General features: G+C 33.9%; 1 protein-coding gene across 3 annotated transcripts in view; it reads left to right on the forward strand.

Moving 5' to 3' along the window:
- Positions 1–21,887, forward strand: part of LOC111051989 (hemicentin-1) — a 731,812-nt gene that overhangs the window by 536,688 nt on the left and 173,237 nt on the right. For all 3 annotated transcript variants that reach the window (XM_039427471.1, XM_039427469.1, XM_039427470.1), the window contains exon 4: positions 17,600–17,713. In XM_039427471.1, coding sequence (XP_039283405.1) covers positions 17,600–17,713 — 114 coding nt within the window. The remainder of the gene's footprint in view (positions 1–17,599; positions 17,714–21,887) is intronic.

The following is a 21,887-nucleotide window of genomic DNA, read 5'->3' on the forward strand; positions in this document are numbered from 1 at the left end:
GCACAGTCGGCATTAGTACTTTGGCTAATAACAGGCGCTGAGGATCGGCACTGTAGCTTGACAGTGGCAGAAATGGAGTAAAGGACGTGTGGTTGGTATTTCCGACTATTTGGTAGCTGTTCAGTGTTAAGTTCGATGGCTTTTGTCGTATCAAACATTGCCTGCTGGCATTTTGGCCACTTTTGATTTCGCCAGAAATGGGCTACTAACATCCGTCACTCTCATTCTCTCTCTCTTACTCACTCTCTCACTCACACACTCTCTCTCTCTCTCTATCTTCCTCATTCTCTTACTCTCTTTCTCTTAACGCCTCTATCTCCACCTTATTGTGTTTAGTGAATTTTTTTTGAACTAGTGCTTTAAATAGTGAAGGGAGCCGAACTGTCAAGGCATGCTGAATGCACTCGAATCAAGAGACTTTTTCATTTAGGTTAATTTTTATCAGTTTCATCCCCATTCTCCCCGTCATGTGTCGTTCTGAGGTCGGTTCACGATTGGTCTGCTGCTTCCATGATGCCTCTCACTGACACGTCAGCTCGCTCGCCCTCAAGTAGGTATGATTATTTCAATAATAGTAATAATGACGCAGGTATGTTTCTAGCAAATAAGCTCCACTCTTTCAAAAAACTTTTCAAGGCTGCTCACCTTAACGTACAATCCCTCAGTTGTCACATTGATGAACTCAGAGCAATCTTCCGTTTTCAGGACTTCAATATAATCGGAATTTCCGAATCATTTTTGAAGCCTAGTATTTCATCAAATTTTGTTGCATTGCCTGGATATAATCTTTTCCGGAATGATAGATTAAATAAAGCTTGTGGGGTGTAGCAATTTATGTGAAAGAAGGTATCAAAACAAAAGTTTTAATCACATCTAAACAAGAGTATTGTTCCAGACCAGAGTTTATGCTACTTGAATTATCCTTATCTAGTACTGATAAATTACTCGTTGGTATCTGTTATCGCCCACCAAAAATAGGTCATTTCACAGATTTCGAAAATGCCTTGCTTTCTCTTATGCCTTGTTATAACCGTATACTAGTTATGGGGGATATGAACACCGACTTGAACATGACAAATCGTAACTTTGACTACTTTCAACTGACTACAATTTTCCAATGCCTAAACATGACTATTTTACCTCTCGATCCAACTCATCATACTAATGAATCAGACACACTCATTGACCTTCTCATTGTTAGTGATCCCAATGAGGTTGTTCAAGCAGGCCAAATTTCAGTCCCAGCTATTTCTAGACATGATTTGATCTACTGTGTACTTTCCCATAAGATACCCAAGCCAGAACAGAAAATTATCACTTATAGAGACTTCAAAAACTTTGATGAAGCCGCCTTCCTGACTGATGTGGCTCAGACTCCATGGCATCAAATTGAAGCATTACCCTCAGTTGATGACATGGTCAAGACTTTCGAGAATTGGACTTTGACTTTGTATGACAACATGCACCTTATGTGACAAGGAGGATTAATAGAAAACGACGAGTACCGTGGATGACTGAAGACATACTTAAGATGATGGGACGTAGAGACAAAGCACATAGAAAATTTAAAAAGACATTTGACTTGGACAGTTTGATAGAGTATAGGAGCCTTAGAAATAGGGTTAAACAGGAATTACGGAACTCAAAGATTAGGTACTTGAATTCGTTTATGACAAACAATAGACAAGACTCTAAATCACTTTGGCAGGGAATAAAAGAATTCGGGCTTGGCAAACAGAAATCGAATCCACAAATTGACTTACCATTGAACAATATAAATGACCATTTCGTTTCACACTCTAACCAACGCGACGAAGTTGTCATTGCTAATCACATCGATGATCTTGAAGAGCAGGTTACAAACTTAGATTTACCCATCACTGATCAATTTCATTTCCATCCAATATCAGAAGAAGACACTTTCAGAGCAATTCAACGTATTCATAGTAATGCCACGGGTGTAGACAAAATCCCTATTAAATTTATCAAGAAGATGTTATTTGCTGTTTTACCAACCATTACATACATTTTCAACAAGTCACTTGAAGAAGGCATTTTCCCTGAAAACTGGAAGTTTGCTCTGGTTCGCCCTCTAAATAAAGTTCCATCACCCAATAAAGTTGAGGATTTTAGACCAATCAGTATTTTACCTGCATTGTCCAAAGTGCTAGAAAGACTCATTCATGCTCAAGTTGTAAAATTTCTAGACAACAATAGTAAGCTTCATAACTTTCAATCAGGCTTTAGAAAATTCCATTCAACTGAGACAGCTCTGCTTCGTGTCACTGATGATATAAGGTTAGCTATGGACCAAAGAAAATGCACCATCCTCACCCTATTTGATTTTTCTAAAGCATTCGATACTGTTGATCATACAGTCCTTCTGAATAAGTTGGCTATTCTTGGTTTCAGTCACAACTCGTTAGTTTGGTTTAAATCCTATCTATTAGGTAGGAAACAATGTGTATTTGTCGGTGACAAAAATCAACTTGGAAAAACGTTATGCATGGAGTACCACAAGGTTCAATTTTAGGCCCTCTCCTCTTCACTTTGTATGCTAATGACCTTTCTTCCATTATCAAATTCTCCAGTTTCCATACTTATGCAGACGACCTTCAAATCTATTTAAGCTGTCCCATAACAAAAATTAATGAAACAGTTGGAATAATGAATCAGGATATCAATTCGATAGTGGAATGGACAAAGAAAAATGGCCTCAAGCTTAATCCCATCAAAACACAACCCATTATAATTGGATATTCTCGTCTTATAAACAATATTGACCTTGAATCGATTCACAAAATTAGTGTAGACGGTAATGACATTCCTTACTGTAGCTCAGTTAAAAATTTAGGCATTATTATGAATAATACTCTTGACTGGTCAGAACAAGTGAACAAAACTTGTAAAAAGGTATTCTCAGCCATGCATGCATTGAAGAAAATGCACGATATCCTCCCTAGAAACATTAAATTATTATTGGTTCAATCTCTCATCTTCCCACATTTAATGTATTGTAATTCTGTTCTTAACGATATGCAAGTCACTCTGAATGATAAACTACAGCGTTGCCAAAATTATTGTCTACGTTTCGTCTACTCTCTCCAACGCCATGATCATATCACCCCAGCCCACATTGCTAGTTCAACATTAAAGCTTCCCGATCAGAGGCTTTTTCGAATAGTCAAGCTTGTTAGAGATATCTTGATATACGGTAATCCGAACTATTTTAAAGATGATTTCAAATTTGTCTCTGAAGGTAGGAGGATAGATGCTTCACATACTAGAACCGGAGAAAGTACTTTAAGGATACCCAATCATCGAACTACTATTTTCACAAAATCCTTCTTAGTCAGTGCCTGTCGTGCATGGAATGCACTTCCTGTTTCTATCAGGTCCATCGAGAGCCGAGCGAGCTTCATCCTAACTTTAAAAAACATCTTTTGGAACAAATGACTGAAACTGTCCGGCCTAGAACGATCACATGACATCCATCCCCCACCCATCCCACAAATACAAACCTCTAAACCATGTTATAGAATGAATTGTATATATATATATATTATATAAACTCATGTTATTTCAATTATCCACTGCATAATGCTGTATATTACTGAAAGTTGATAACGCTGATCTACTTTCAGCCTACTTCATTTTATTTATTTGATCTTATCTACCTATATAATTATTTTACTCTATCAATTTTCTGTTTTTTTTTCTCTTTAATATTCATATTGATTAAAACTTTCACAATATTTCCATTAATAAATAAATCCTTAGTTTAAATAACGAAATTAACGTTTTGGTAGAGAGTTAGTGGGGAGGATATTTTTAATATTCTTTCCGAAGAATGGACATTGATATGTCCAAAGCTCCGCCAATTTATGTAGATGCATAACAATATGATTATTATCTATAGTTATTATATTACAAACTGCTTTTTCATATCATATACAGTTCAATAATTATTTTCTTAGTCTATATTATGTAAATTCATATATAATTCGTTTATTTTACGCACTCCCATACGACTGTTGCAGCAGTTTTAGTTTTGAAAGTCTAGAAAGAAAACAGAGTTTAGCACTTCAACAACCCATAACTCGCTTATTAGATCACTTAAAAATTTCAGTTGCCACTTATTCATAGGTACTCTTTCAATGATTTTGACATTTATATTGAAAAATATTATCCAATTTAAATAAAAATAAAAAGGTGTACCGAACAGACTTAAAAGAGCTGTTGAGTTGAAAATTGTGCTCCAAACTTTTCCCTCAAATCTTCCGTTGACTGGACCATATAGCCTGCTAGATAGATAGATCTTTCAACTTGATGTTGAGTAACACAGTATGTATATCTGAATATTTTGTATGTTAAGAGCATGTTATATCATCAAAATAATTCTCAATACACGTTTAGTTATATTGAGCACCGCGGGCTGCCCGATTCCATGATAACGGCGACTAGAGTTAGGCGCACACAGATCATCATCGGACGGACGGCACGCATCGGATGATTTGATTTGATATAATTATTGTTTTCAATTGGAGTGCGCATACCTATCCGCATCGTATAGGTATGCACACTCCAATTGAAAACAATGCATAAAATCTAATCCTCCGATCCTTCCGATGCGTGCCGTCCGTCCGATGACGATCTGTGTGCGTCTACCTTTAGAATGTTGAAATAAATATTTGAAAGGGTTTAAACTTTCCTTTTTTTAAAAAATAATTAAGTTTTAATTGTTATCAAATATGTCCTAAATCAGTATCAAAACTAACTATGTCCTTAACATAATAATGTATCAAAATACAGTAGAGTAAAATATCAGCTATTAATATACTGTATTATATACTGTAATTATATATTAATTGGTTGGTAATGTATATTTACTATATTATAATACTGTATTAGAATAAATAGAATTTCATAATCTCACAAAAAAAAGACCATACGATATTATGCATAATGTCACTTAAGAGAATGACTATAGTTAGAAATTTTGCCTTATGTCAATGCTAATTTAAATGTCTTTAGAATTTTTTAATCGAAATATAGAAAACCATACATGAAATGGTTAACTAAAAAAATTCAAAATACGTACCTTAAGCAGATTGCTAATCTCTGTTCAGGCTCAATCGCACGGCGATAAGTGGTGTTCAGTTCAGGGGTGCCCACAAGGGGGGGCATGATTTTTTTATATCTTATGTCAACATTTTGAATCATGGCTAAAAAATCAAGGTGTTAAATAGAGATATCCTAATGTAGTTAATTTTAATACCTTTTCCCACCTTTACAATGTTTTATTTAGCTAAGTGTAACTCAATATAAAGCATAAAAAATACAATTGATAATATTTTGTAAGCAGGAATTTTAGTAATTTCAAGCCTATGAGTTTGAAGGTGAATCTTCAACAAAAATAAATTATAACTTCATCATCCACAATTATTCTGATTTCATTTGCTTAATTTTAATTTTTAATGGTCCTGTGTTTGAGTTTCCTTGCTGTTGCAACCTTATTTTCTTAAAAGCTGTGACATTATTTTTGGTGTCGCATGTGCCCTGCTGGCAGCAGTCGGTAGAGCAAAATATTTTAGAATAATATTATTATTTTTATGACTCCTGAAAGAGAAATACCAGAAATTTCCTACCAGCTCTTCAAGGAGCTCAAATAATTCTCTCCTTTCAACGGCTGCAAACGGTGGCTGCTTTATCAGTTTACAGTTCTTATGACTGATCTAGTCGACTCCACAAATATAGATGCAGGAGATGTAGATGGATATAAGGGTTCTGACTTTTGTACTAGACAATATTGTATCGACATCAATGCCACTCGCCATCATCAAAGGGGTCAGCAGTGTAAGATGATAACGAGCGGAATCAAAGGCAATACTCTATCAGAATACCTTATAAATTCTATTAATTTATAGTGCTGCTGCTACGTAATACTTTGACCCTTGTGTTCTTCCAAATCGGATGCGATGATTCTGAATAATTTAAGTAAATTTTGAGAACGTAATATTTCCAAAGATTCAATAATCAATGCTGTATATTGCCGATTTATCCAACTTATTCAGTGAAGAATATAGTTGGTTGATAATCTAAATAATTTGTCAATACTGGTAATAAATAATACTGGTAATAAAATAGACTATAAAACAAACACCATTCAACAAATAAAATATATAATTACATGAAAATATCAACAAGCAATAATAAAAGATAGAATGATAAATATAAAAATAATATTAGAAAATATATATAGTAAAATAAGTATCACAGATAGCTCACAAAAAGATTTTACTTCACTTATTAGCATCAATTAATGGATCATGTGCTTCTTTAATCAGCATAAATATTCTTTCTATTACTATAGCTCAGTTGTTTACTTGCTGTTGCTTGTCAAATAAAATTTATGAATCTTGCTTCCAACAATATAAAAAATATAAATATTAAAATATCTCAGGGCCTGGGTTTGGCCTCTTGTTGAACTCAGATAAATCAATTTATCTTATGAATATGAGCTTCATAAAAATTCTTATAAATTACCGATAAAAAAGATAAATAAGTGAGCATATGAAATAAATCAAATATTAATGAATATTTACTCTGTGCATACTTAAATATCAAATTCTCATAAATTGTTCTTAATAAGACTCCCTTTACGTTTTGAATATTTGCACAAATTTCAATATTAAGTTTAATCTTTAAATGAACCTTTGACAAGCTAGCTTTATTAGATTGTGATTTATTCGTAGCATTGAGGGCCCTCTTCAATAACTTTTTCAATTGAACTCACGTGTCAATTTTTCACAATTATTGATGGTGGTCCGGATTTATCTCGGAGTCCTAAACCTTTTCTGGTGGGCTGCTGTCGTCCTCTCCAGTGGGAATATTCAAATTTAACAACTCATGTCATATTGCGACATCACTGAGTTGTATGAAATTTATTTTTTAAATACTGAATCAAACTTGAACTTTAACAAAAACTATTTAATGTATAGAGAGGGATTTAGTCTAGTGCTCTCATAATTGGTGGGTGTCCCTGGTGACCTCTGGCAAGCAAGTGGGGTCAGTGTCTTCCCCTATTCTTCCTCCATGATACTTCCATCTTTTTAATTTACATAAAATTTAAATATCCTCTCACATTGGTGGATTTTAAATACTCCCCTATGACATAATTTAGTACTGTCAAATAGTCCATATTACTATCCATTGAGTGAATATTCTAGTCTTAAACTCTTATTTTACATTGATTACATATTTCCATTCATTCTACAATGATTAAAAAATTTTATGATTTTTATAAAGACCACGTGGAGATTTTGAATTAAGTCATTTTTAGCGCCGGTCAAATACTGCATTGTGATTGGTACATCCCAAGACTGTAACATATATTTACGTGCTTAATAAAGTTAATCCCATTTCCTTTATCTTTTTGTTTTGTTTTTATATTTTTGTTCATGCCCATTGATATAATAAATCTTTTTTTTGCTTTCTTAATCGTTTTTTGGTTACATTTATTTGGCATGCTTTGCTTACTAAACCCTCTGATCCTAGTCTAAGCGAATGCTGCATAGCCGCAGTTAATTTGCCACAAGTCTGGCTAATTTTCAAATATACGGCTCGACCGATTACTAAGGTCGCTGACTAACTAATGTCAAAGAACCTAACCTCAAAAATTATTATAATTATATTATTAAATAATTGCAACCAGACTTCCATTTCCATCTGGCTGTTAATAATCATAGCCTTGATACATAGCCTTAATCTTTAGACCATTACCAACTCGTGATAATAATTTCCAGCTTCTTGTGCTGAGACCTATCAATTTCTTCCAATATTATATTTTGGGAAGTACCCAAAATATATTGTTACAAAGCACAATGATAAGTTGAATTGTAATTTACATTTAAATCTAATAATTATTCTAATTTTGAATGCGTTTCATGATGATATTAATGTCTCTGAAATGGGAATGCAATTATAAACAACATCGCAAACTCCAAGCTCTAGTGAATTTGACAGAAGAAAAAACTTCTCTTTTCGAAAAATTGTAAAAAATATTAAATGAAGCCAATTTTAGTCTTTCGAATTTACACCCTTTTTACCACACAGTAATCAAGTAATTATTGTAATGCTTCATTACTTTTTACTGTTTTGTATAATAGTCCAGTCAAATGGTCGTTTTTTAAGGAAACAGCCCGAAAGAATTTTTTGCGACGGTTCTATATGTATTTTGGATTCTATATGTATATGTGCTGGATTCTAATCTGAAATTTGCTGACACGCCAGAGGGCGGCTTCACCCCCAAAACTCCCAAAAAACCCCAAAATTTCGGACTTTTAAGTTTTCCATTTAATCTTGAGAACCTTCAACTTTTCAAGAAAAAGCATTCTCTAGAATATTAAAGATAATAAAATTTCCAATAAATTGAGTGGTCGCGCAGGACTCTACGATTTTTGATTCCGGAGCTAAGAGTTTTCAAAAAATGGGTATTTTTTAAGGAGTTTTCAAAATTATGCAAACCTACCACTTCTACCCTATACAACTAGGATCTTTTTTCTAGTAATGATAGAAGCCACACATCACGTGAATTAAAAATATTGATTCTGATCAGAATTCCTTAGGTACCTATTTTTGAATTTAGTAGTGGTGAGAGGGGGAATACACCCAAAAATAGACAATCATGTCCTACAGCCAAAATTCAAATTCTCATTATAATACCTTTTCATGGCCTTCCTAACAAAAAAGAAACATTTCGGCTGAAATCACCTTACAAGGGTTATGTACTATGAGAATCACTTGTTAGATTTCAGTATTTCCTAGTGGGGGGCACACATAAGGATCAAAACTTTAATCACTTATAACTTTTGACTGAATGATCACAGCTCGTCAAGGCGGTTGAAAATCATGTATCACCTCACCAAAATTTGTTAAAAAAAGGACATTTCTCCTTTAGTGTATTTTAGCCCATATTTCAATGCATAGAAAAATTACCGATTTCTATATTCAAAACTGTGTGTCTCGGTAACTCAAAATGATACTTGGTCTTGATTTGAAGAAAAGAATCTCCTCTTTTATGTGAGGTGAATGATTTTTGTAAAAATATAATCGTGAAGTAAGATACGTTTGTTTCAGAAAATCAAGAAATTTGCGATATTTTTCTCATTTTCACAGTCTAGACAGTTTTTCGACATAAACAGTAATGCAAGATCAATTTAAGGCAACTCAGCTTATAGAGCATGACATATTCTCTCATTCAAGACCATTTGCAAGTTTCTATCATGTATTGTACTCATTTTAGAGACTCTCTGATAACAGTAAAATCGCAAGAAAAATGAGAAAATAAAGATCATCATTCAATTGGCTGTAACTTTTGAACGGTATTGAAAACAGAAGTATAATTCATGGGAGTGAAAAGAGGAGAAAATTCATCACAACCTCGACTACTTTTTGGATTTTTTATCTGAAGTGTTCCACAAGATACGCAACGTTGCATATGCGAGACTGTGAAAATGGGGGAAATATCAAAAATTTCTCGCACATTCAAAGTTGCGTATCTTGTGGAACACTCCAGATTGAAAATCCAAAAAGTAGACATGCACGACCACTCAATTCATTGGAAACTTTATCATCTTTAATATTATATATAGAATGCTTTATCTCGAAAAATTCAAGGTTCTCGATATTAAATGGAAAACTTAAAAAAAATACCAAAATTTTGGGGGTAAAGTCGCCCTCTGGCGTGTCAGCAAATTTCAGATTAGGATTCAGCGCCACAAAATACATATAGAACCATCGAAAAAAATTCTTTCGGGGCTGTTTCCTGAAAAACGACCATTTGACTGGACTATAAGTTGTTATCCCATTATATTACGCGAGTAATTTCTGTATATCTGTTTATATTTTTATATTTGGTTATCTGGCTTTCTGGTTATATGGTTATTTATATTCAACGGATCTCGGAAATGGGTCTAACGATTTTCACGAAATTCGGAATATAGTAGGTTAATGATATCAAAATTCGATTGCACTAGGTCTCATCCCTGAGAAAACTCCCTGAAGGACATGAAAAGGATAATTCATCCTTGGAAAAACAGATGATGGTATCGTCGTCTGTCGATAACAGAAGATGCGTGTGCCTGTGTGGGAGATCAGCTGTGTAATCAATTAGCTTACCATATCTCGCGAGAAATCTAGAAATTTTAATTGACTCGATCAAAATACAGTAATCTGATTTGTTGACATGAGATGGTATAAATCATAATATTTAAAGTTAATCATTATTTTACAGTTCTAAGTGATTAGTGAGTGTTATTTTGTCATTCAATTTGGTATGTAAACAATTTAAATTAATTAGAAGTTTAATGTTTTCAAATATTTTGACTGAAAATTTCACTTGAATTCAAGTGTATGAAACAGAATCTACTTTTTGGAATATTAAATATTCCAACTATAAATTTTATAGTGTATTAATCAAAATTAGGGGAAGAAACAGTTTTGGGCTGTGCCTGTTGGTCCTTCCCCAATCATTTTAAAGAATTGAGTTCTGTTTATCAATGAATAAAAGAATCAGCAAAGCTCGGTGCCCCGATATTTGTTATTAATAGATAGAATTTACAAAATTTACTTGTTCAGATGATATCTTTATTCCAAAAACCAAATCATTTAAAGATACATTTGTTCGACTTGTGTTATTTACTCCTGTAATGTTAAAAAGTAAATACTATCAACAACACAGCATCAGTAACAACCTGTTCCAATTTATGATAAATATCGGGGCACCGAGCTCCGCTCTGGAGTACCTACAAAAGCATATAAAAATTATTACGAAAGAAGAAATTATAATAAATATTCATAGTTCATACAGAAAGGTTCTATCTAATCACAGTGGATTGAGATTAATTCCCAGAGGAATGCAAAAATTTCTCTCACAAAAGCATGTTGAATTTTAATCCTGATTGATTTCACGTGAACCAAATCACGGAAGACCATCTCAAACACATAGCTTATCTGATTGGTTCTACTGGAATTAATCAGGATTAAAATTTAATTATTTGATTGAATTAGGTACAAAAGTTCAACAGCTGAATCATAATTTTGTCTCAGTCCCACACACATGCACTCGCTCACTCACTTCCACCATCAGCAGACGACGAAATTATCAGCTGTTTTTCCAAGGATGGATAAATTCTTTTAATGTCCTTCATCGAGTTTCCTCAGGGATGAGACCTAGTGCAATCGAATTTTTATATTATGAACGTACTATGTTCTGAATTTCGTGAGTATCGTTAGAGCCGTTTTCGAGATCCGGTGAAATACAGAGATATAAACATCTAAACATTTAAACATCAAAACATCTAAACAGAAATTGCTCGTTCAATAGTATAGGATTTAGAATACCTAAACTTGCCGACATTTTATATTGTATGAATAAAATCGTTTCAAATTTGTATGAATGTTTAGGTACCTAATATTCTTTTGCAATAAAGAATATTATCAATGATATTATTATTCAACTTTTTATAAGTAACCTTAACATTTAAAAAGCAAAGCCTCCCTTACTTATCTTTTAATATCCTAATAAAATATTTGTCATGTGGTTTTTCCTGATGTAATGTAGTAATGTAGTCCTCCCGAACAAGAACGGGTGCACTACTAGTCTCAAAAATAATATCAAAAAGATACTTTGTTTCTATCTTAAAAGAGATGAGAAACGTTGGTATATATTTTTACAATATTATTATATGAAAACAGAAAGAATTCCTCTCAAGACCAAAGGTAAATAATGTCCTTTGGAAGATTAGAATGTAAGATGTGAATTTTATTGTCATAAACTGACTAATGTTAAAAACTAAAGGGTTGGGAATTGGGGTACTTAGGGGGGGGGGCATTACACTTGGATTGGGGGGGCATGCGCCATTGCCCTTGGGGGTGCTGGGCACCCCTGGTTCAGTTTAAGTATATATTATATTATGTTGTCTGAGGACATTCAAAAGCTCAAAAAACATTACTTGCGACATGCGGAAGTATCTAAAAGATTAAACTTCGTCTTCAATCAGGAAACAGATGATTAAATTCTCCGTATTTAATGAGGATCCGACAATAATAAATTCCATTAAAAATGGCGGATAATTACAGGAATTACATGAACTGCAGGAGCTCCGTAATATTCTTGAAAAAAATGGCGGATAATCACTAAAAAACCATGTTTTTCACGGTTTTCTCAAAAACGGCTCTAACGATTTTCTTCAAATTTATACCATGGATAACTATTATTATACAAGCCCTATCAACTCACATGATATTCAATTCTGGGAAAATTGCAGGAGCTCCGTAATATTCTTGAGGAAAATGGCGGATAATTACTAAAAAATCATGTTTTTCTTAAAAATGACGACCGATTTTTTTTCAAATTCATACCCTGTATAGTTATTCATTAGCTCTATCAACTGGCATGAGTCTCCTTTCTGGGAAACTAATGGGGGTCCACCCGATCTTTGAGAAATGGACTTTGTAACCTCCTCGTACATGATGTAGGTAGGTAGGTAGAGCAGTTCATAAAAAGAACACATAGTCGAGATATTTCATCTGTAGAGCAGCTGTTTTGACGACTTTTGAAAAAATCATCGAATTTCACAATTTACACAAAGGAAAAAGTACTCTGAAAACAATTATATATACACATATACAGAAGTCTGAACGTAGTTTCAAATATGTTTCCGTCAACATTATGTTATCTCCTAAATTATTCTCGTTCAAGAATGAGGCTTACAGTTCAATGAGCAAGGCAATAATTGTGTGAGTGTACCACACCAGATTTTTTTCGTTTTCTCTTCCTACGTTGCTGTACCTCTCGTTCATCTTTGGCTAACAAACAAGTAACAATAAATTATAACTTCTTCTTCGCTACTACTATCCATCACTTATATATACTGTAATATTTGTTCATTCTATTCCTAATTCACACTCGGCTCGACATACGTCGCAAAGAACTAAAATGCCAATGCTCCGATGACGACTAGTGTGGGCATCACCTCAAAAAAGTACGATCCGTCCGATGCGTGCCGTCCGTTTGATGACGATCTGTGTGCGCCTACCTTAACTCGTTATTTATAGCTTTTCAAATTCCAAAAGAGTAGTACCTACTTTTGGAACTCAATAAAAGTTTTTCCATGCCTATCTATCATCATCCAGATTCGGGAAGAATAAAATTAGAATATCATGAAACTGATTTATTGTGAAAACTGACAAATTGAAATTTGATAACAAACACTTCTTCAATAATAAAAAAAATGTAACTCAATGTTCTTCTTATGCATTCCCTATGTTAACCTGTTATATCTCTGAAATAAAATTGAGGAGCGGGAAGATTTTGTTGGTCAAAGAACTAAACCAGGAATCCGAATAATGTTCGGGCTTTTCATTTAACCTCCAAAATTGAACAATATTACATATTATGCATCAATCCCATGAACGTGAAAACAGCATGAAGTGACAATCGTTGCTAATCAACGATAATAATCAATTATCCAGAAATTTATTAGTAATTATATTGGATTTGGTGTCTGGTTGAGATGTACAGATAAGCGGCACGAATCAGTATTGCGATTGAATGCGGTATCCGTATCGGTTCACATTGCGGGCATTGGCCAGATAATGCAGATAATGCCATCAACTCGTTGCAGTTGTTCTGTCATTAGCGATTACCATTTTGAACAGCAATTATCATCGGCACATAACTTCGTTTGTAGTCGGCTTCGGGTAACAGGTAATCAAGATGAATATCGACGATACTGGTCTGGCCGCCGTGATCCAATAACCAAAACTGTGCGAGTTATTAATTATGTGCTGTCAAATTGTTGAAATTTGAAACATGTGTGCTGTGTTTGTGTCGGGCTCTGGTTCTCTTTCAACTTTGCACCACGTGTGTGCGTTTGCCGCCATAATTTATGCGCCAATTTATCAGTGCAGCCACCACCAGCATTGTCAACGCACCATAAGAACCGCCGCACTTATTGACTTTTGGCGGCAAATGAAACGAATCAGCAGCAGCCGCCGCCAGCGCCCACAGCTCACATATGACGTAATCAAGTTGCAAGCTGCTAATAAAATACAGTATCGCTTCCTGTCATTGGAGGTCTTTCTCCAAATTTATTAAATCCAGGTGGAATGAAGCTCAAATTAGAGAACAATTTGCGGACAATATTCTTGTTCTCAGTCTTAAGGCCCGGCAGGAAGGGGGGCATGTCGAATTTCCTTCTCCACAAGCTTAATGTTAATTGGGATTCCATATAGCTCGGTTGATTGATTATAGATCGGTTGATAGATTTTACATGGTGGAAAATCTGTAGATAGTCTCAGAGGTCCAGAATTCAGTCAAGTAATGTGAAATTGTTCCAGTAAGCATGCATCGAAAGAGATCTTCTTCATGTATAACTGGATAAAACATTTATAGATAGTCTCAAACACAAATAATTCGACATTTTGATTGTCAATGGGCAATCAAATCAAGTAATTTTGAGAATGTTACAGTTAGCTTATATTGAGTGGAATCCTATATTAATCTAGGATTTCACTCAATACAAGCCTACTTCAAAATTCCAGTATTCAAATTCAGTGCACAACCAATGATCACTAAGGTTGCAAAGTAGTATATCAGTGCTTGATTTTAATTTTCAGGCATTTGAAGAGAAAAAAGCGTGAATTGAATTCCGTGAATTCTCTTTTCATAGGCCATATTTTTTATCCTAATACAGTTCATCTTCTGTGTCATTAAACACAAACGTTCCGAGTGTAATTTGTTCGAGGATACACGTTTCGCCCTTTGGAGTAATCTGCCACTACATCTTTCCCTGAATTGCCTCTCAGGTTGATCTCAGACAGTTTGGTACAATTGATTGGAACAGGGGATATTCATTAGGCAATCTTACTTTGAGCCTTGCAGGCTTTTCCATAGACTTTTTATATAAATATGAGGTATATTAGTTCTGCTCCATGAGTAGTTCTATTTTTCTAAAACCATTGTAATGCGAATTGCGTGAAGCGATAACTTCTACTTTGGTTCCGATCAGCCATGCACATTGTTTCCCACTCGCTTCGATCGACAACAATTTTATTTATAAGTCTATCAAAATGAGCTTGGCAAATTTCGAACTATGATCTCAGTGAGATCTACATTTAAGTTATTAGTTCTGGTATCGGAAAGGAGAACGCAAATTTTACCATTGAACACAGGAAAGGAATTTGAGCGTGTGAGTTCAAAGCTTCTTCGTAAATCAGAATAAGTTTCGAACTAAACTCCCATCAAAGTGTATCCATCCACCCAGTACTTACTTAATGTTCCTATACGGTAAATTTACAATTTACGTAATCTATTCTTTGCTTACATGTATTAATAGGTAGGTAATGAACGTCCCTTGTTGAACGATATTATGTAGAGATTTCAGATATTTGACGTGTATCAGATAGAACACAATCAAATAAAAACGAGGAGGATGAGGAATAACAATCACGCTCTTGAAAAGCAACAGAAATTCATTTCATGTTTGAAGAAAAAGCCTTGTAAGTGAATGAAACGTGATATGATTCATTCCAGTAAACCTGTATTATTATTTTCCTACCATCTTCCCCAATCAACTGTGGATTATATGTATATCGATACTAGGCAACCTCTAAATACTAATTAAATTCCAGGAATGTTTTGTGATGTGAACTTTAGGCGCTATTTTCCGCATTTGGTTGGTGAGGGAAAAGTGATTCCGGTCACTGGCCTCTATTTCCGTCTCCAGCATTTTCCTCATCGTTGAACTAGTTGAAAGCCTATTAATTTCATCACTGTATTTCATCCACACAGATGGAGTTTGAGTTGGAATTTCGCTTCAAATTCCAAGTCATCGGATTGTAACCTTCCTGTTTTAGGGTTGACTGTTCTAGGGAATCAACCACATTCGACAAGATTATAACAACGTATGATAACATTAATCACTGATTACTATAACTCACGAAGGGGTTCCTCCATCTCGTTTATATAATCTTGTCTCATCATCATCATCTGATCATACTATTTGCCTTTCTTCATGGGAAAAATGATACCAGAATAATACTTTCCAATTATTAGGTATTCTTGATCAATCAATCAATCAATCAATCATTTATTCTCAAAACATACATGAAAATGTACATCAATACGTCAAAACCAAAACAAACTTTTAGCTGGAGAGAAAAATTCAATGGTATTCTTCAACATCCAAAATAACTAAATAAGTTATTATTATTCAAATAAATCTGATTTAAAGTTCTCTGATATGGGAATGCCTGGTCAAATGAGAACATGTTGAATTACAGTATACTAATTTGACCAAGGGTTAAATGCTTACATGGATTGAAATTTATAATTTATAATGTATGTTTTCTGATTAATCACTAATTCCTACGTGTTCCTACATTTGTAACACACAGTGTTGTACACAATCTACATCATATTTCACCTGCATTAATTCTATTGATTCTATATAAATGCTCATTCATTCATTTTACTTGATGATTTATTTTTGCCCAATCTACAATGATAAATTGTATATTATCTGTTGTATGATGTTATACTCCACCAAAGTTAGTAGACAGAAGGTTGGTCACTCATCTATAGTATTTTAGTTGAAATGCAATTGGAGTGGGGGAACTGCAGCCGTGACGTAGGCTGTAGTACAGAGTAGGCAAAATATCGCATTCTTGAAAATCATAGGGTGACGTATAGTCAAATTATGTAACACAAACATTTTCTGACATGGAAGCTTTCTGTTTCTGCCTTACAATAATTATCAAAACACTTAAATAATACAAGCATTTCGCCATATAAAAGCAAAAACCCCACCTCCTAACTTTCCTTTTCAAACCCTCGAGGTTTCTTCATCTTCTAGGTCGTGTTTATATTTTGTAGTTTGGCTTTACATCAACTTGTGAATTTCGGGGATGAGATATTTTGATTCTCGTAGAACATGTGCTCAATACCAGCATGTGTTCAGTGCATTTATATGATTGAAATTTATCGGATTTATCGGGATCGGTTTATCGGCTTATTGCAATGAATTAATTTTTCAATATTTTTCATGCGTTAATCTGAAATTATAATAGTATAACGTTGTCTACTAACGCTTTTACAGCTTATTAACTTTTTCATGTCACGTTTTTAGATTCTTGAAAAACTTTCAACTTCATTTTATTCATACAAGTTGAATGAACTTGGAATATTTAACAACATCATTAGAATTGGTAATTCATTCGCTATAAGTATGGAGAATTTCAAGTTCAAGGTCAATCTTGAGGGCAATAAACGACGATTTATTTGAAGATACAGTGAATAAACTGTATGCTCGGTGTGGTTACTCCATCACATTTTTAACACATGACGTCACGCTGGCGTTCCCCCCTCCACTTCGAATCTTACACCTGTGAGTGATCAACCTTCTGTCTACTAACATTGATACTTCACTACTGATCTTCCAAAAAAATTGGTATTATGTGTTCTCTTAATTTGCAAAAAAAGTTCTTTCCTTGAATTCAATTTGTAGATTTTCATTGATTTCTTGTTTTGTTACAGTACCACCACAAAGACTGAGCGTTCTGGATGAGAAGGGAGACCACATCCAGAATTATATCCTTGGTCCTTACAACGAAGGAGCCTCAGTCAATATCACATGTATTGCGTCTGGAGGTGGGTACAGCAAAAATGTTGAGATTATTATCAAGTTCATATTGGGTGAAGTATAAGAGATAGTAGAATGTAGAGTTCAAGTAAAAATGTTTCGAAGAATACTTTTCAATCTGAGTACCAAGAATTATCACGGAGTGACGGATAATCATTTGAAATATTAGTTCCTAGTTTGAGAATGCAGTGAAATGATTTTTATTGTGTCGTTAAAATTGTGGAAGCTGATAGATTAAATGAGCTGCAGGAACGTTTCAAAATATTTTAAACTGCTACCTTCACAAGATGAACTTCAGCTCCACAATTACCGATAAATTTTTCAAAAAATTGTTATCTCCAATACCTGATGATAATAAATTTATCAACTCAATACAGAACAATAGAGAGTAATATGAAAGTGAAGTGAATGGAGAATAAATCTATCAAATTCAATTAAATTGTTTAGTATTGAATCATTAGAATATTATAGTAAGTGTAGTAGTAGACTGTATGGGAATTTATTTATAGTCTTTATTCATAAGTATTTATTTGAGTCTGTATAAGTTTAAGTATTTACAAATTAAGAACGTCATACTTTGAAAAAAGGTCATGTTCCTCCAATAGAGAGGAAATAGTTCAAGAAAATAATGATATTGATAATCAAACAGAACAGTTCAAACAGGATGAAATTTTGAAGCATTTTGATTTTAAAAACTTGGAAACAAACACTTTTGTGAGTTTCAACTTTTTATCAATGACAAATGACGATGACGAAGATCGTGTACTGTCATAGCTGTTCAACGCGAGTTTGATATTAATTTTCTAAAATGCATTTGCATATTGTTCTTGATGAAACTAGTTTCAAGCATATAAGAAGAAGAAACTTGAAGACTAGTATTAGTTGGAAGACAGCTGGCAGTGTTGAAGCCATATAAAGATCATGAAAATTCAAACTTTGTTTTGCATTTATGATGTGCGGGCTACGCACTGCTCTGTACAGTGTACAAAGACAGATCTGCAAAGTTGGGTGCTCAACTCATGCTTAACTCAACCTCACCCCACTTTGCATCCTGTTAAGCAGCTTTATGAGTTTGACACTGTAAACTCATATTAGGTAGCATGTTTCTTGGAGAAATGTTGTTATGTCGTTAGTAACATTCCAACTATAAGAGTTTCATCAGGCGAAAGCTTCTTCAGTTTCTTCGAAATTCTTCAAACATTACAAAATTCTATTGTGAATCAACCAACACAAAGAACTGAATCCTAGATCAATATTTCAAGGATAGAGGCAATAATGAATAAAGGGGTACGCAATAGATTGGATAAAGCAGAATATCTTTAAATTTAGGCATGAATGACATGAGTAACCTACATAAAATTGGTGAAAGTCAGCTTTGAGAAGCCGAAGTAAACGAACATGTCCAATGAAAATACCTTGTGTCTCATTTTCACGAATCCATACTTTATTTGATAAATATCCATCATTCATTTACAAAATCCCAGCCATTTGAGATGTATTATCATAAACGTTCAAGGAACTTGGAATACTCGGAACTTGAACTCAGATTTTTGAATCTCTCCAGAGAGATGATTGGATGAAAAGCTTCTTCTCCTCAAATTCATATATTTTTTCGCCCCACTTGGATGTAATGAGCTGGTTTTCGTGCGTCATATGGAGGCCGAGAGTGATTGTTTTCTGACCAGGCCGGTAAAATTTTTATTGCCCTAGGGCTGTAAAATAGCCTTGAAGTCAGCTGATTCTGATTTGATGTGAACGTGTTTACAAAATAGTTCATGAAACTGAATCAGTTTATGCTTCTAGAATTGAATAAAGTATTTTGCAATAAGATACTATCATTTTATTTGGATGAATGAAATACAAATAAGATATTATAAACATTTCAAATTCAATTTTCAGAGTATAATAGAATCTAACATCAAACCTCATAGTACTGCGTTTTTCACGAAACCTGGTGGATAATTTTGGAACTAATCGGGCAATATCCATGGTGCTGAACGTTTTCACCAATAGTTTATGAAACGGAAAAAGTTTATGCTTGATAAAGTATTAAAGAATTGGATAAAGTATTCTGCAATAATTGTTACAACCAGCTTAATAATAAACTAATTGCAAACAAGAGTAAGAATGCAATGAACCCCAGAGTCGGCGGATCATGCCAGCAGCTCAACATCATGAAAGAAGTAAGGTAAAGAAAATCCAAATTTGAGAGAGTCAAGAAAATAATATATATTCCTCGAAACAAATATGAAAATAGAGAAGAAACTAAGATAGTATTACAAAGTACAGAATTACAAAAGATTGATATAGTTTTAAATTTAGAGTTCATGAATTCAGGAAAGAGCGCTACCCCTTTTATATTTCACTCGACTTTATGAAAAATTTCCAAGTTATTAATTTGCGAAGAGAAGAGAATATGTAGTTGAAGAGAATGTAGAAATCTGATGATGCAGCTTACCGGAATTCAGTAGAAAAATATGTCATGGATACATTACTGTGTTGTGTCATCATGATGTTTAGTCCAGTTTACTCAAATTCCATGGTCCAGTAATTAGATATTCTGTACAAGTCGGTAGTATTTCACGACATCTTCAATATAATTATATTTAACATAAATAAAAAAACCTGTATGGACAAATAGCAAACTGATAATACTACATACAAACTTATTACTTGCTAAAACAAGATAGCTATGTTGGGAATGTAAAATTAGTAGGTAATGATTACAGAAAAGATATATATTGAATTGAGAGCGAGATTCTCAGAAAATAAAATAAATTTAGAGACATTATAAAGGTGAGAAAGAACAGATGTAAAATAATAAAAAATTAAATAACTGAGAATTAGGTCATTGAACAGTAGAACAGGTTAGGTGCAGTCATAAAGCAGAAAAACTATAACGTTTCGTAAAATTTGACTTCAGATGAAGAATTTAATGTATGAAACATATTGATATACCAACTTATATGACAGATGAGGTGATAGAGAATATGGTCGACATTTTCAAAACATACAGTTCTTAATGACGCCTGATATCTTAATAATTTTATTGCAATAATCTAATTGATGTAGTTTAACTGCCTGCTTGACAGGCTTTGGTCAGCATCCGGCGGTGCTGAAAAACAAAAATTTATATCGGAGAGGTGAGTCTTGATCCAGTTCATTTTTTGTTAGCAAAACCCATGAGTGGGAGATATGACTGTTGGCGCATACTAATAATGACTGAGCTGGACTCGGGATGGAACCTTCACTTCCACCCTGTCAAAACTTGCACGAAAAAGACAGAACTGCTGCTGCTGCTGCTATTATCCGTAGCAGCGGATGTTTTCTGCCCTTTTGTCAGGTTTCGGAAATAACTTTCCCGCTTTCCACAACTTTCTTCCCCTCTCCCTCCTTCGTCATTCATTTTTCGTTGCGCACTGCTGATACTTCACCACTGTCCTCCCAAGTGTGTGAATAATTATTGTTGCTTTTCTGTTCGTCGTCCTCTCTCCCCGCTCTAATCTCATTCGGAAAAACACCTCAAATGAATCCTTCAATTAATGCTGAAGCTCTTTTGAATCCTTGCTTAGTTTTCTCTCATGTCCACTGAACATTTTACCAAATTCACAATGAGCGATTGTTCAAAATGTTCAAAATTATATTCCTACTCCTGTTAATTTCGTTTCTTAGAAGACGGATTTATCTGATGAATGTACGAGAATCTACTCATAAAAGTTTAATTCATAGAGACATGGTGACAGTGCTCTAAATGAAACAATGAACTATGGAATATATAACAGATCATTACGTATAATGTACTAATATCGGTGGACCGAGCTTTGCTCTGGAGTGTAAAAGCATAGAACATTTGTAACGAAATATTGAATTTATAGTTAATATTTATTCATTCATTTTCTCAGTCGTACAATTATTTTTACAGTGTTATATTAGGAGGCACAACAGGCGTATGCCCAAAACTGTCCCTTTTCAAATCAAAATCTAGGTAACGCTACTATCACTCATCAAAAAAACAATTTATCCACACTTCAAAAAACAATCACATCATCATTTACAAATAGATATACTATGAATTCGATTTACTATGATTTACTATGTTTGCTACAATATTTGTTAATATACTATGTACTATTCTACACTAACAGCATCTAGTTACTATTTTGGACTTTCTGAAGTGAACAT

The sequence above is a fragment of the Nilaparvata lugens genome, chromosome 4, assembly GCF_014356525.2.
Source record: "Nilaparvata lugens isolate BPH chromosome 4, ASM1435652v1, whole genome shotgun sequence".
Lineage (NCBI taxonomy): Eukaryota > Metazoa > Arthropoda > Insecta > Hemiptera > Delphacidae > Nilaparvata > Nilaparvata lugens.